Below are 15,208 nucleotides of genomic sequence, written 5' to 3'. Positions count from 1 at the left end.
TAAACAAAAGTGAGTGCAACTGTTTGTGACTGCAGTTTGTAATGCTTTTCACCCTGCGTGTGCGTGTGAATACTTTATGCACCATTGAAAGATCAAAGGGAAAGAGAGCAATCTGAAAGCCCCTAAAGAGTTATGCTAAATGTCACATGATATTTTAACACAGTAACAGCAGCAGTACATTATTTTCCATTTGTAGACCTACAGCTCGGATAGACACAGCCTTTACAGATGTAAATCATAAGTGGTTGTCATTCACAGGACTGATAAAAACTCCAAAAAGTGTTTCCCACTTGCTTGAGCCAAACAGAAGGTCATGCAATGCACATCGAAGTGCTCATCAAACACAGACTATCAAGCGAGTCTGGGTATAATTCATCTCCTTGTTCTTATGCTTCATCATAATGATGCTGATCTATTTTTCAGAACTGAGTCATTCAGTGGAAATGTATACCCTCAAAATTCACCCAGGCTGCTTATGCGAAGCTGCTTGTGTGCTGATATTTGCTAAAATGCTAGGAACTGTAGCTCATGAGTGGAATAAAATAAGACAAGTTTGGGTCTTTTTTTAACAGGAATAATGAATATAAAAACAGCTTCTCTGCAGAGTAACTAGAATGCAGGTGCAAAGCTGTTCCTCTGGCATTGGTGAAAAGCCCTTTGCATGGCGTCTCATTCAGCTGCTGAATAATGTGTGAATAACTCCCTGGTGCACAGACTCCTGTACAGAGAGAATGTGTGAATATTACCCATGGAAACCACAAATTGAAGCTACTGACAAGTGAACCACGGGCTTTACAGCAGCCGGTGATGAACAGGTACAGATAACAGCTCTCACCACTCCATAGGCCATGATGTCAGTGTACATTCTCATCTCGGAGTAAACGTTGACTAGGTACCATCGAAACGTCTTGCACTGCAGCCTTTTCCTCAGGGCCTTCCTCTCCGAGACATCCCCAATGTCAATTCCTGGGTCCTGTATGCTCACAAACACACGCACACACACACGCACACACACACACACACACACACACACACACACACACACACACATACACACATACACACATACACACACGCATGTACACACACACCTTATTATCAGGGTAATCGATCGCCATGTTTTCAATGTATTTTCATACAGTTTGCAAATGGCTGTGGAGTAAAACAATATGTTATGCCACTATGCCACACAAAATCATACATCCTATGAAATATTTTTCTGCCATGCAGCCTGAGAAACAAAAGATTCCATCTTTCATGAATGTTAACAACAGTGAGTGATGCCTTTTCCCACAATGCCCAGCTTGCTGCTGGAAAGGAGACAGATTCCTCCGGGGGACAGCTGGACTGACAGAGAGAAGAAGCCCCTGAGACCACAAAGCATGATGGGAACACAGCGAGGAGACGGCTATCACCAGCTCAGTCGCCGATTCTTCCAAACACACCCACACTCCTGAGCAGCTCGCTGCAGAGAATACAGCACTGCTCTGTCGCTGAACCCGGAACGCACCGGCACCGCTGAAGTGCTCACGGTACGGATAAACAGCTCTGTTCATCGCTGACACCATCTCGCGCTTGCTCTCACGCCTCTCACAGTCAAGGTCCCCCCGCCTGCTCTTCGGCGGTAATCTGTGGGCTTGAGCGGTAACTGCGGAGTCATTTCCTCATTATTTCAGTCCTCGCCACTGCAGGACCTCTCACACTGTGTCACTTCCCACACTAATAAATTCATGCGCCGTGATGATACGCGATATAGAGGGAAAAAAAAGGATTTATTTGTTAATTCAGCTGCATTCGTTTTTGTGGTGTTATTGGGCACATTCCACATGCGCAGCGATTAAACAAACAGGTCTGGTCTCACAGCATCCTGTAATAAACGTTGCTTTACCAACACGGCTGGCTAGCCTCCCCACCAGTTAAATCCTCTCTGGCATCGCTAACGGACTCATCTCAGGGGTATTGAGTGCCTGTGGATAAGCGCGCGCCCCAGTCAAATCATGCAAATGGCAGGGAGACGGCACAGCCCCTAGAGGAATTTTCCCCTCTCATGCTTACAGCAGCTCTGTCCCCCCCACCCCCTCCTCCCCACCCCCCCCACGCTCCGCCACCAGCAGGCCGTCATTCACACTCCAGACAGAGGAAGACGGGGGGGGGGGGGGGTTGGGGGATATTTACAGCGCCACGCGAGCCAGGGCCGGCAGGACAAGCAAGCCGTTTATCTGCCCAAAATTAACTTGTCTCTAATTTCCAGAGGGACGCGATGGCCGCCTGGCGGTGAGGGGGTGGGGGCTTGGCCAGAACCCCGGTGCCCCGGTGAAAGCCGAGAGACGCGGAATGTAACGGGAGCCTAATGAAAAGAGATCAGGAGCAGCTGTGCGCCGGATTCAGCCGGGCTCGGGGATCAGCGCGCACGTGGGCAGCTCCCGGAGAGAGAGAGAGGCCAAAAGCGGAGGGTACATCTGTCCAGGCTGAACAGGTTGGATTAGAAACCTGCTGTCTTTCAACACAACTGATATCATTATTTTTAGCCCCCCTCATTGTTTTCAGAAATTGTTTGCACGCTTTTGTTCATATAAAACAGTCCAATTAAAAAGTACAGACGTAACAAAACAGAAAATAATATTTAAAAATGTGTATGGAGCACTCATTTATTAACTGAATCATAATAGTTAAGTCTATGGCCAATAAACTTTTCAACAGTTTATTTATTTGGTATGACTACTATCTGGGCACTACTCAGAAAATAGAAAATTCTGGATAGTACACGCCCCAGAGATAGCATAGGAGCCATATTAGTATATGGTCATTTTTGTTGTTTAAAGGCAATTTATTTCCAATTTATGTGAGCACCTGGGCGTATTTTCAATTTTTGTGCAATTATTGATTTTTAAATTACATATTACATAATAATTATAATTACATAATTATTCCCTTACCCTGACCAGTGAGTCTGTGGGAGAGGTTTGCATTGGGTTGATTACATAGGTCACTTTGGGTAGTAAAAAAATGCATATTTCAAAAAAAAAAAAAAAAACACTCAGCACAAATTATACTAAGTAGAACATTCCAGAAAGTAGAATGCCAAATAGTAGAGGTTCTATTGTTTATTAATTCAATATATGAGTTCACATTTTTAGCAACTACACAATATAAATTTATGCACAAAATGCACTTGTTAGTATGCTACACAAAATAGCATCCAGTCGTTTGTTAATGTAAAGGACCTCATCACAATTTGTTCCTGAAGTAGGTTCTAATCGCACTGTTTACGCAGTCTGTTCCTGATGTAGGCTCAAACCACATTAACATTCACACTGTGTTCCTGAAGCGGGCTCAAACCACGTTAATTCAGACGCTGTGTTTCCGCCTCACCTCCTGTGGAATGTTCCAGGCCATGTAGACGTGGCTCTTGAACTCGTCCATCCACACCTCAGCCACTCTCAGAGCGTTCCTGCGCACGTGTGCCGTCAGGTCCTCAGTGTATGGCTTGTGGGCACGTTCAATGTGGGCGATCCGGGCACAGGGCAGAACCTCCACACTGCCCCCACACTGCCACACCTGGTATTACATCGATGGACACACAGACGCAGAGAGACAGATTAGTGAAGTGGGATTCAGATAAGCAAAATATACTGAATATGCAGCTCATGTGGAGTGATATTCACATAATTATAATATTGAATGTATATGTCTGTATGCACCCCCTGCCTAATTCAGAAGCACCCCCTGCCTAACTCAGAAGTAAAATTCAGAAGCAAAGGTAAGCTCTGTCCTTTGACACACAGTTCATCACAGCCTTTATCCAACTGGGCTGAACAATCTGCTAGTGCCATATTACCACAGCAGGGAAGACCAGCTGTGGTGTGAAGCAGTACAATGTGCCACTCCAAAGGCACAGCCTTTATATTTCCCACATTGCTGGCTTTGGACTACGGCTAGGTATAATAATAATAATACATTTATTCGTATAGCACCTTTTCATACATGGGTTGCAGCACAAAGTGCTTTACAGCAGACAGGCAAAGCACATGTTGAATCATTTTAAGATAAAAGTAAAAGGCTAAAAAGAAGAAAAATTTGAAAATGATTAAAAACTATTTAAAATGGCATTAAGAATACAGTGGATAGTTCAATAAAAATAATTAGATTTGTACAGATTTGTATTAACAGATGGTGGAATTATTGCTGTTATGCTACTGTATGTATGAGTTACAACGTTATCAATTGCCTATTTGACTCAATGCAGGTCATGCGTACGCAATTGTGGGGAGCGCTCAAGGTAACTTCAGTGTGAAGTAATAGTTCCAGCAGAAAGAGAAGATTTGTTGCCCATAAATGGCAACAAAGCCTGAAATATGTTTGTCAGAAGAAAAATTGTATACAATTTGTATACTCAATAGTAGGCAAGTAAGCCATTTTGGACACAACCACAGTGTACCTCACTGGAGACTGTAAGAGTAAATTCAGTAACAGCAGCAGTGGGAACAAAGCACGTAACCAGGAAGGCTGTAGGTTCACATCCTGAATGCATCATTGCTACAGTAACCTTGAATAAGTTTACATATGGACTCAAATGTACTACCATGCACTGTGTTCATTACTGATATGTAGTCTGCTGCTAAAAACCAAAGTATCCATACTGAAGCTAATTATCGGTGATTTGTTAATCCTGTTTACTCATTCATTCATACGAGGGATTAAATAAATGCCAAGTTACCATGGTAACCTTGAACAAGGTACTTAAATTCAATTTCTCTTTCACAAGTAAACATTGCTGGATGGATGAAATCTAGTCCAGAACAGATTTACTTCATTTGTAATATCAGCTGTCAGTTTACATAATGGACTCAAATAACGACCATGCACTGTGTTCAGTACTGACCAGAGGTACTGACATGTAGTTCTGACACGTAGTCTGCTGCTAAAAACCAAATGATCTATGCTGATGTTAATTACTGGCAGTTTGTTCATCTTGTTTACTCTTTTATGCACAGGAGGGATTAAATAAAATCATCCACTAAGCCTGTTGCAAATGCACTTACTGAACAGGTTAGTTTATGCAATTATGCATAAAGTGAATTCCACATCTCCAACTGGCAAGTATTCTTGGCTTCTGAACATCCATACAGCTTCCATACATTTTATGTGTGTGACTATTTCATACTCTGGGTGAATGCCTCACATTTACATGAAAGCTTTATAAGTTATATCGCCGGATTCAGCAATCTCATTTTACAGTACAATCTACTTGGCAGTCGCTAAAACCAACGCTGTCCGCTGTGATTCATTCTACAAGGCTTACAGTTAGGATGGGGAATTGGTAGCTGTTTTTCATCTGGAGAGGTTTTACAACAGTTTGTGAAGGTTAGAGTGCTTATTCTGTATAAGTACCAACACCCATTTTTTCATTATAACACAACAGAAGGAAATTACATAATTGTTATTTATCCGCACATGATATACAATTATACAAACATATAACCTTCTCATATTGTTTCATTTGTTTAAAGCTTGCTCTTTGGGTAATTCAGTCAACAACAACAACTACAAAGAGGGGGATAATTTTTGTGTGATTTTTAATTTACATTTTACATTATTACAATTTCAACACTGTAACACGATGTAATTAATCTGCTAATTATTGCTCAGATGATTAGTAGGCTGGAAATTAAAATGTTGATTGAGTATTTGAGTTTATTTACCTCTCGAAATACACTGGCTGGCACAGCATTGACCTGATTCTGAAACGTTCAAGCTGGTGGCCATGCTTCTCAGCAGAGCCCCTGCACTCCAGGCTGCAGCGCTGAGGAGAGGCACACGGCCAGCATGGAGACTGCACGGAGACTCCAGCTCCTGTGAGCGCTACGCTGGTGTCCGTGCTGGTGAGAGGGGCTCTCTTTGAGTGCAGAGCAGCTGCAGCTCTGGAGCTGGTGCCAGGGTCTCTGCGACCTCTCATCTCACAGCACTGCCATCTGTTAGGAGCCCCATCACAGCCCACAGCCAGAATATAAGCACTGCAGACACGGCCAAATCAACCTGCACAACGAGGGGCCAGTTCCTCCACAGCAAACTTCCTGTTTCAAGCCAGCAATCAAAACAAATACCCTGCTCTGCCCAGCAACTTAATCCAATCCTGTCTCAGCTAAGCAATTAGAACACCGCAGGTCATCTCTACAAATGCAAAACACAGGTGACTAGCTTGACCACCTGTTTTTGGTTTCGGTTCACACTGATGCTCCAGCAGTTCTTACAGGATGAAATAGAGTGTTTGTGTTTTCAAGAAAAAAAACTCATTATCTTTCTTTAAAGCCTGGCTTTCCAAAACACATGAAGCAGATCCAACATGGAGACCCTTCTGTCCCATTGTGCGATTGATAGTGACATGTATCCCCCCTCCTGTTGTGTAATTAACAATTATCTGAGTCATTGCTGGTTGGGGAGCATGCAGCTGCACTGTGGGTCCCAGTGGACTGCCAATTCTCTGACTGTGCTGTAATACTGGGCCATATTACCCACATACAGTAGCATTGCGGTTGGACGATGGACATGTTTGATGGGCGTGTCCGCCGGCAATATGGTGCCATTCGTTGAAACCGATTGCTGTATGACTGGTGTTAGTTCATTCCCCACACAGTGCATGTTATGGTTGTATTACGAGCCTTCACCAGAGAATGCCACATTATTCCAGCTCTTTCTTTGGCCCATCTGTCCCACTGCCGAGCTGGTATGGAGCTTTCCAGTGGTGTACATTACACAACACAGCAAGTCTAATGTGCAATACGTGGAGCAAGGCTTAAGCATGGACATTCACAGGAACTGCACATTATCGACAGAATGACCGGATGAATAATTCCTGCCTGTCGTTCGGCTAACCACCTGGGAGATAACAAATACACTTTCGTGTAGTCTGCCTGGAGCAGTGGCGCTGTGTGTGTGTGTGTGTGTGTGTGCGTATGTATGTACATATGCGAATGACAAACTATAAATGATGCATATAATCATTTGCGGGAGAAGCAATACAAGCCATACAACACTTTTATTTTAAATTAATTTTTATATTTAAAAATATTTTCTGTAAATGATTATTTTTAAAAGAAATTACAGAGGGTCTCCTGAATATCGGAGGCGATAAGCAAAGGCCAGTTGAATTTGTGCTAATGTTGTTGCAGTGTAATGGCTGCAGCGGTTGCAATGTAATGGCAGAATTGTGTTGTGTCAACTCGAATCAGCTGACTGAAGATAATGTGATTACAGCACCGATGTGAGTCTGAGCTCTGGGCGCCCAGTAGTAACCGGAGAGGCCGGAGGGAGAGGGGGCGCTTTGCATCAGTCAAACCTGCCCTGGCAGCAGAGCCATATGTTCCCATAATGGGACAGCAGATTGCTTAACACAGCCACTAATGGGTTCGCTGAGTAACAAAATGGAAACAGGAACAAAGCGAGAAAACTTTGAACATCTGCCAAAGAGAGGCTTCATCCCGTTCCCTCCCAGTGATGTCTGTGTTTGTTTTCTTGCATATGTTATAAAAGAAATAAAGGGGCCACACTATAAAGCTGTTGTCACTGTTGCTGATACAGACTCAGAAGTAATGGGGGTGTACATGCAAGAACTGTCTTTCCCTGGGACTTACTCTGACACCCAGCTCCACGTTCTCTCCCCCGTACACCTCCATCCCCTCATCCAGAAGGCCGATTTCCTCAAAGTACTGCCTGTCCACCACAAAGCAGCCAATCAGAGCTGGGCTCCTACAGGGACCAAAGAGGGACATTGAGAATGTAACCAGACAAGGCAGTGGCGCAGGTTAAATAGTTAATTAACTCATTTCTTTTGTACAATTTTCAATGTCATTTCTTTCAGAGAACCTCCAAGCCTGCGATATGAAAATAAACCATGACTAAACATGAGCGCAGTACTTTCTTCATGGCCAGCGCTAAATTAATCTGCCACGCTGCTTGTTTGCGTATGGGTGCAATAAACATAAATCCCTCATGGCTGAGGGGGTGGAAAAATATTTCCACGCGCGCTTTGCATGCTGTTCAGGGGGCCACTGTTGTATCGATCACAGAGCACCGAGGCTGAAAGCGCCTCCACCAGAAACTCCACAGCCCTGAGGTGGGAGGTTGCCTCCATTATTCACACACATTAAGGAGCATTGATCTTTAAGAAGACTCTTTAAATCTGCCACAGGCCATGGTACATTTAAATAAGCTGTACTCCTACGTATAGATTTGTCTCTGTGAAGCCACATCAGTAAGCACTCGTGCACTTTAATGGCTGCGGGTTCCTTCAGCGTGATGCAAAGAAAACTAACGATACACCTTAAGGGAATATGCTATTCCCTCCCTGATTAATACAGCACTGTGTTACAATAAGGCGATGCCTGGATTGAAACAAGACCTGCAAGCCATCTCCACAGAAAAGTCACTTTGTAACGGCAAATTATTTGGACAATAAACATATACATTTTAATGCTATTAATTTCTTTTCGCAAGCATTACTTTTTTCACAAAGGCAGATTTGGTGGGTTCAGAGATCACCACAAGAAACTCAAACTCTATGATCCAGGCCTAGGTCTTTTTATTAAATAGTCTTTCACACATATGTATGAATACACCATTGTCTTTACAGTGTGCAGGAAACACATAGTGAAGTGTACATTAGCAAGATCCCAGTTACCTGATAGGAGCAGTGGAGTTGGCCTTGTTCCACCAGGACTTCGGTGGGTTTAGGTAGCGACACCACAGCTCCCAGTCAAAGCCTTGTGCAGACAACGGGTACTCCTCGATCTCGAATGTGTCGTATTTAATATTGTCGAACGACGGGGAGATGATTCGAGTTCGGTCCTCCTTAATTCTCAGCAGGATAGGTTCAGCCCTTAGAACACAATGGCAAACCCTATTACCGTTTCCTCAGAGACCCAGATAAAATCAAGTGTTTAATCCATTTCAACATACCAGAAAGCAGAGAGAAATACTCCAGAAACATCCAGCACTTCAAAGAAGCTCATTTTATTCCTTTTACTAGATAGTGACATATCAGAGAAATAGGAATTTGTGTTTGGGCTCTTTTCCGTATTGCCAGCAAATATACGATCCATATCTTACTTATTCTTTATAGTGTGATCTATTTCTAATTTATTCATTATAAAACCCTTCACCCTTACAGTTATGTTGTCCACAGACACAGGAAAAATCTTAATGGAAATCTATTTCTGAGATAGCCGTACATTGCTATGGCATGAATTTGTACGGCTTGTGACTGAAAGAGCGGGTTATATAGTCGAGGTTTCTACTGGACTGTTTCATTTCAAAAGCTCATACATATTCATACAAATCCACTGCCTAGATAATAAAACTTCCTTCTTCCCATGCAATATGCCCTTCCTAAGGTAATGCATATGAATTTCATTTACTGCATAATAAATTGCTTGGACAGTCACGCGACCTATTGATCACTGCCATTTGCACAAAAACCTCCCTGAACAACTCGCCAGATAATTGAAACTTTAACTGCACGGCGATGTGATTAATATGGATGCCTGTCACCCGCTCACTTAATTATGGTAATCTTGGTATCTTTCAAAAAGAGCCACATTCAGAATCAATAAGGCTAAATACACAAAGGTTTATGCTAATTAATTCTGCAAAAAAAAAGAAAAGAAGAAAAATCACAGAATCAACATTCAAAACAGGACAACATGAGCAACAGAATTCAAAATGTGCCTCTGGTTTATTGTGAATGACAATTCCAGCCATCAAAAACATAACAAGTAACTAAAAAGAGGTATTTAAATAGCACAATTATTTAAAAAATATAAAAATGTCATTCCATTTAAGAGGTTTGTAAGGCCATTTGCACCCCTGCCAAATATATGAAGTATAACAAGCGTGTATTACTCATTGGTGTAAAAATGTGTCCTCAAATGAATTCCTGAAAGCTGATGTTCCCGACACAGTAATCTAAGGTTGTTTTCTGTATCAGGAGTTGGTCAGTATGGATTAAAGGCACAAACATTTTGGAAGCCGTTCAAAGCCTCTGAAAGATTTGGATCAGGCCGCTGAGGGTAAGATTATGTGACAGGAAAACTCTGCTAGAGAAACTATCTCTTTGACCTGAGGAAGTGTGGAACAGATTTGATACTTTATCACCATGTGCGATACACCAGTGCTCAGGTGACACAGCCATCTTCACCTCCAGTAAAAAGACCAGGGTTTAATCCACATTTGTTCTTAACTTAAGATTAAATACATACAAACAAATACAATACAAACAAAATTTGCTCATCAAACTGTGTCCATGAAAAGAAAAAAAAGCACTTCAAAGAAATCAAGGGAAAGGGAAAAAGTTGAATCACTTTTTTTTTGACTCAGTGAAAGCCAGTGAAAGATTCTCAAATTGCCTTAACATGAATAACAACTACTGCAGAAATAAAATCTGTTACCACCTCAAGTAAGAGCTTACATTTTTTGAAGCAGCAGGACATTTGTGCTCCTGCTGTGAGCAAGTAGAGGAAATGTTGAATATGTGAGAAACAGACGGGGGGGGTGCTCACCATCCAGTGTTGAACTCCACGTGGGCATCGAAGAGTGCCACGACAGGCGCAGTGGCCGCCCTCCACCCGCTGACCCGCGAGCGGATCAGGCCCTCCTGCCGGGTGTGGCGCACCACCTTGATGAAGCCGGGCTGCTGGCCATTGGTCTCGTCCACAAAGCCCTGCAGCTTTTCCTTCAGGTCCTCTGCACACATTGGAAACACAGCAGACAGATACTGAGGTCTGGTCCAAATCAAAGATGGTAAAGTACAGCGAAAATCAAAACTGCCTGTGGGTTCTTTCTCCCTCTTTCTCTCTCTCTTTCTCTCTCTTTCTCTCTCTCTCCCCTTCCCTCCCTTTCTTCATCTTGTCCTCTCTGCAGACTTTCCAGTTTTTTTCAATTTGTTTCATTTTTATACATGAAAAAATAATGCAATATCAGTGAATTTAATCAGGATTCCAGAAAGCCTTTGAGATCAGTAGGAATGGCAGAGAGCCTTGTCTGCAAATGAGGAGTTGCTGATGGATGCCCTGGGCTCTGCAGTGATGACACGACCGTGAACCACCCCCCCCAAACACATCCCCCCCCCCACCCCCGCCACATCTCTGACTGCACTGATTGCCTTCATGGGTCAACACACACTTATTGGCAATGATTTGGCCCATAATTCATCTTCTGCTGATGCCCTGCAGTAAGGAGGGGCTCGGACCTGGCCAGCCGAGGAGGATGCTTCGGTTACCACAGGGCTATATGATGCCATAGCTGTGACATGAGGCGTTTCTGGGAGAGGGTGATTTAGGACCTGGATACCGGTTTCCACTCTGAAAATAATAAGTGCCCACACTCAGTCCCATGTGCAAAACAAGCATGTGATCAGAGAAAAGACAGATTCACTCATTATGCCACATAATTAAGTTACGTTATGAGTATATTATGTTAATACGTTACAATTATGCTGATTATGCCCGATTAGCTATAGTTAGTTGTGAGTTCAATAATAGTGTTTCTCAATGTGCATATCAATCTGTCATTACTAGCCTCTTGTGCATGCAGTGCCTTTACATTACACTGTTACACAAAAGCATTGAAATGTTTGAATACCCACAGACCTACAAAGTGGTTTGCAGGTTTTTCTGAAAGCACGCCAAAGTGGCAGCATTCTGAAAAGCAGTAGGTGTTGGAAAGCACTGTTATATAATATCTCAAAATATTTTAAAAAGTACTCAAAAGTACTTCAAAAAAATATATTTTCACTGTGTCATTTAAATTGGCTAGTTTCAGCACAAAGGTCCACCACAGAAGTCCATTGTACCAACGCCCTCAGATAGTTAGACTGTACAAGCTCTATACTGTCTAAAACTGGGGTCCATTTAAAAATACATAAACAACAACTCTATGGCAAATAACCAGAAATCTATATTTTCGAGTTATGGTCCAGCAAGGAATCCACTAGGCAGGCCACTCAGAGCAGCTGAGACAGGACAGAATGATGAGGAAAAATGGCTGAAACTGACTGTTTTATTCTTGCCATAATGCTGACCTGGACTCAGCGGGTTGGGTAATGGTCATCATTTGATTGTTTTTTATATGAGTCAATCAATTTGGCGCATTGTTAGAGTGCTATTCCTTTCCTCATCACAGTGGTGAGACGGGTGTGTATCAGTGTATCACGGCCACTGTTGTCATGGCTATCTGGCTGAGCGTAAGACCGAAATGATTAAAGATAGCACGCACCACACTCCTGACAAAACTGGGGTGTGATGATGAATAAAGCCTCTCCCTTTCCTGGAGACAAACTAGGCTCACAGCGACACTGATGGCCCGAGAGAATGGGCGAAAGGGACAAATGGGTGAATTGGGCAATCTGTCAATACCAGCCCCTGCAACAGCCCACAAAAGGTGCTAGAATGGAATAGGACAGGCTCTGCTCACTCCCTGCTGAGGGCTCTGACTCCATGTATCTCTGAATTCTAACTGAGCCAGGCTTGATCACGGTACAAAGACCATAAAGCTGGCATACACGTTAAGTCTGACTTCACATCTATATTTTAATGAAGCTATATCAACTGCACATAGGCAGAGATGTTAGATTTAAAGGGATGTGCAGCCTTTAAAGCAAAATCAGAAGTTAACTAAGACTTTACCTTTTTTACCTCTATTATTTAAATGGATTCCACACCACTCCACACTGCACCTCCTCTCGCACAGTAGATGGCATTGATACGGTATGTCTGCACTCCTGTACAGAGCCTCGTACGCTGCTCTAATGCCCACAGAATCCCCAGCTCGTATCCCACAAATTACAGTCTGCAGTACACCACCTCCAAATATCTCCGTGCCAAGAGCACTTTAACAATTAAAATCCTATAAGACACCAGACTCTTTCTGAACTCCTCGGCAAGGGCAAGAAACTTGCAAGAGGTTTTCTTTGCATTAAGGAATCCAAACTCATGTTTATCCCATCTGTGCTTACCAATATATGAGCATTGTCTACTCAGAGGCAAAATATACAGACACTTCCGAACAAGACTGAAGCTGAAGGCTGTTTGAACATAATACACATGTGCTGTGAACAAGTATCAGAAGAAACTCTCCATCAATTGCATCGATGTCAACACAGACCACTGCATGATTAGTATCCAGAATTTTATTTAGAGAATATTATCTACAAAATCCGTTCTTATTTAGACACATGTATTTGGCCACTGCGGTGTCTTTACCAGCAACAAATATCCAGAATAGGAGATAACAGAAGGAGCTGACAGCTGAGTTTGGATTGGCTAGAGGAAGCAGTCCTGGCTGCAGTTGTGCTGTAACAATGATTAAAACAGCTGTGCCAAAATCTTTCAGTGGTGCCAGCACAACCACACTCCATATGGCATGAATCATAAACACATGGCTCCAAACACCGTCACTCCCCATAAACACACTGCCCTATATGGCATGAATCCCATAAACAGACTGCTCTAAACACCATCCCTCCTCACAAACACACTGCTCCTCACATACACACTGCTCCTCACATATACACTGCTCCAAACACCATCCCTCCTCACAAACACACTGCTCCAAACACCATCACTCCTCACAAACACACTGAATCAAACTGATGGCAGGAGACAGCAGTACAAATTCTTCCGTTTGAAAAGGACATCACTAATTCTGCCACTTAGTAGCCGTTCCCTCCCGCCCACATTTAAAACGAGACATAATCATGGAAATACTTTTTTTTTTTTAAACCTTCATCCTTTATCTAATTAGGTAGGTCAACTGCTAGAAGTGTGATGACACTGAGTGTACTTAAGGCACAAGTGAAGTGTGTAGGTTGTTCTGAAGGAGCAATGACCTGCCCTGTTTAACCAAGCACATGAGAGGCCATTCTCAAATACCTTCCCTCACTATTCATAAAGCATGCTGAACTTTTCTGTGCAAAGTACCGTTCTCGTATGAAATATTCAAGTAAAATAAGTGAAGCTAATGCATCCATTGTCCTATGTATAATATATGAGCCCTGACATGTAACCGAGGCCTCTTTGTGATTAATGAGAGGGTAAAACTGTGGATCCTCATGTTTCCAACTTTTCACCCTTCAGTTTGATACATTCCCTGTCATGGAGTCCACACAGTACGGATACAGAAATGATGAATCTCCGTGGACTACATTTGCTTCGCAGATATTTTTTCATATCATTTGCAATAAAGCAATTCAAATGCAAGAGAATTGATTGGGAATAACAATGACAAAATGTAATGGATCACCATCAATCATAACAAACCAATTAGAGTAACAGGTCCATTACCTCAGCAGAGGCCCATGGCCAAGTCAATAAGACTTCTGGCCAGAACTGACCTAACTATACTTGCATAAAAACACTAATGTAGCATAACAGGCACAACGGTGTCACCGCAACCGTGTAAGGAAAATACTACGCAAGATGTAAAAATTCAGTTTGAAGGTTCTGGCACAAGGGTGTGAAGAAATCCATGGGTAAACTGACGTCAGCTGCTGGACACACGCACGCATTCTCCAAACACGTCTCTGTGCTATAGTTGGCTCCGTGCTTTATCTTTCTACCTCCCGTTCACCGTGGAAGGATACTAGCTCTAGCGCCCGCACTGTGCACAGTTCTCATTGCGTCAGATTACAAAGAACGGCAGCCATTTGCAGGATTATTTTGTGGAGATTGTGCGAAATATGATGGGTATTACACCGCTAAAACAAAAGCAGCTTAGCTCCATCATAATTACTGCGCAGTGTGAGCCATCAGTCAAGTCACGGATGAGGAGTTAAGGAATGCATCTCGCTGCCAGAATTAATAACATAGTACTTTTATCAGCTCCAGCTAATCTCATTTGGCACGCCATACATTGCCTGCTCAAGAGTGGTATATCTTGTTATGTATCTAAATCTATGTATATTAGCTAATTACAATATCCTGGCAGTTTGGTGTGTTAAATTTGATGATTGCTGAATTTGCCAAATTGGGAAGAAAAAAAATTAATTTATTTGTACAGTAAACCTATTTCATAAGTAAAAATGTTGGTTCAAATCAGACCTAGGTTTGCTGCATACTGTAGAGGCTCGGATCTGTTCGACTTCTTTACTTCCAGACTGAAACTGCTCTTTAGAGAGACTGCACAGTACTCAGCCTGAAAAACAGAGATGTAGAATGAA

The 15,208-nt window shown here is 42.7% G+C and overlaps 1 protein-coding gene across 1 annotated transcript in view; it reads right to left on the bottom strand.

Moving 5' to 3' along the window:
• Positions 1 to 15,208, bottom strand: part of galnt18b (UDP-N-acetyl-alpha-D-galactosamine:polypeptide N-acetylgalactosaminyltransferase 18b) — a 77,738-nt gene that overhangs the window by 11,037 nt on the left and 51,493 nt on the right. Inside the window, exons 4-8 of the mRNA XM_035416815.1 lie at positions 10,554 to 10,737; positions 8,678 to 8,875; positions 7,632 to 7,746; positions 3,373 to 3,558; positions 836 to 973 (exon numbers count right to left, since the gene is read on the bottom strand). Coding sequence (XP_035272706.1) covers positions 836 to 973; positions 3,373 to 3,558; positions 7,632 to 7,746; positions 8,678 to 8,875; positions 10,554 to 10,737 — 821 coding nt within the window. The remainder of the gene's footprint in view (positions 1 to 835; positions 974 to 3,372; positions 3,559 to 7,631; positions 7,747 to 8,677; positions 8,876 to 10,553; positions 10,738 to 15,208) is intronic.

This window comes from Anguilla anguilla, chromosome 5, assembly GCF_013347855.1.
Source record: "Anguilla anguilla isolate fAngAng1 chromosome 5, fAngAng1.pri, whole genome shotgun sequence".
Lineage (NCBI taxonomy): Eukaryota > Metazoa > Chordata > Actinopteri > Anguilliformes > Anguillidae > Anguilla > Anguilla anguilla.
This window is presented reverse-complemented; position numbering and strand designations above follow the sequence as displayed.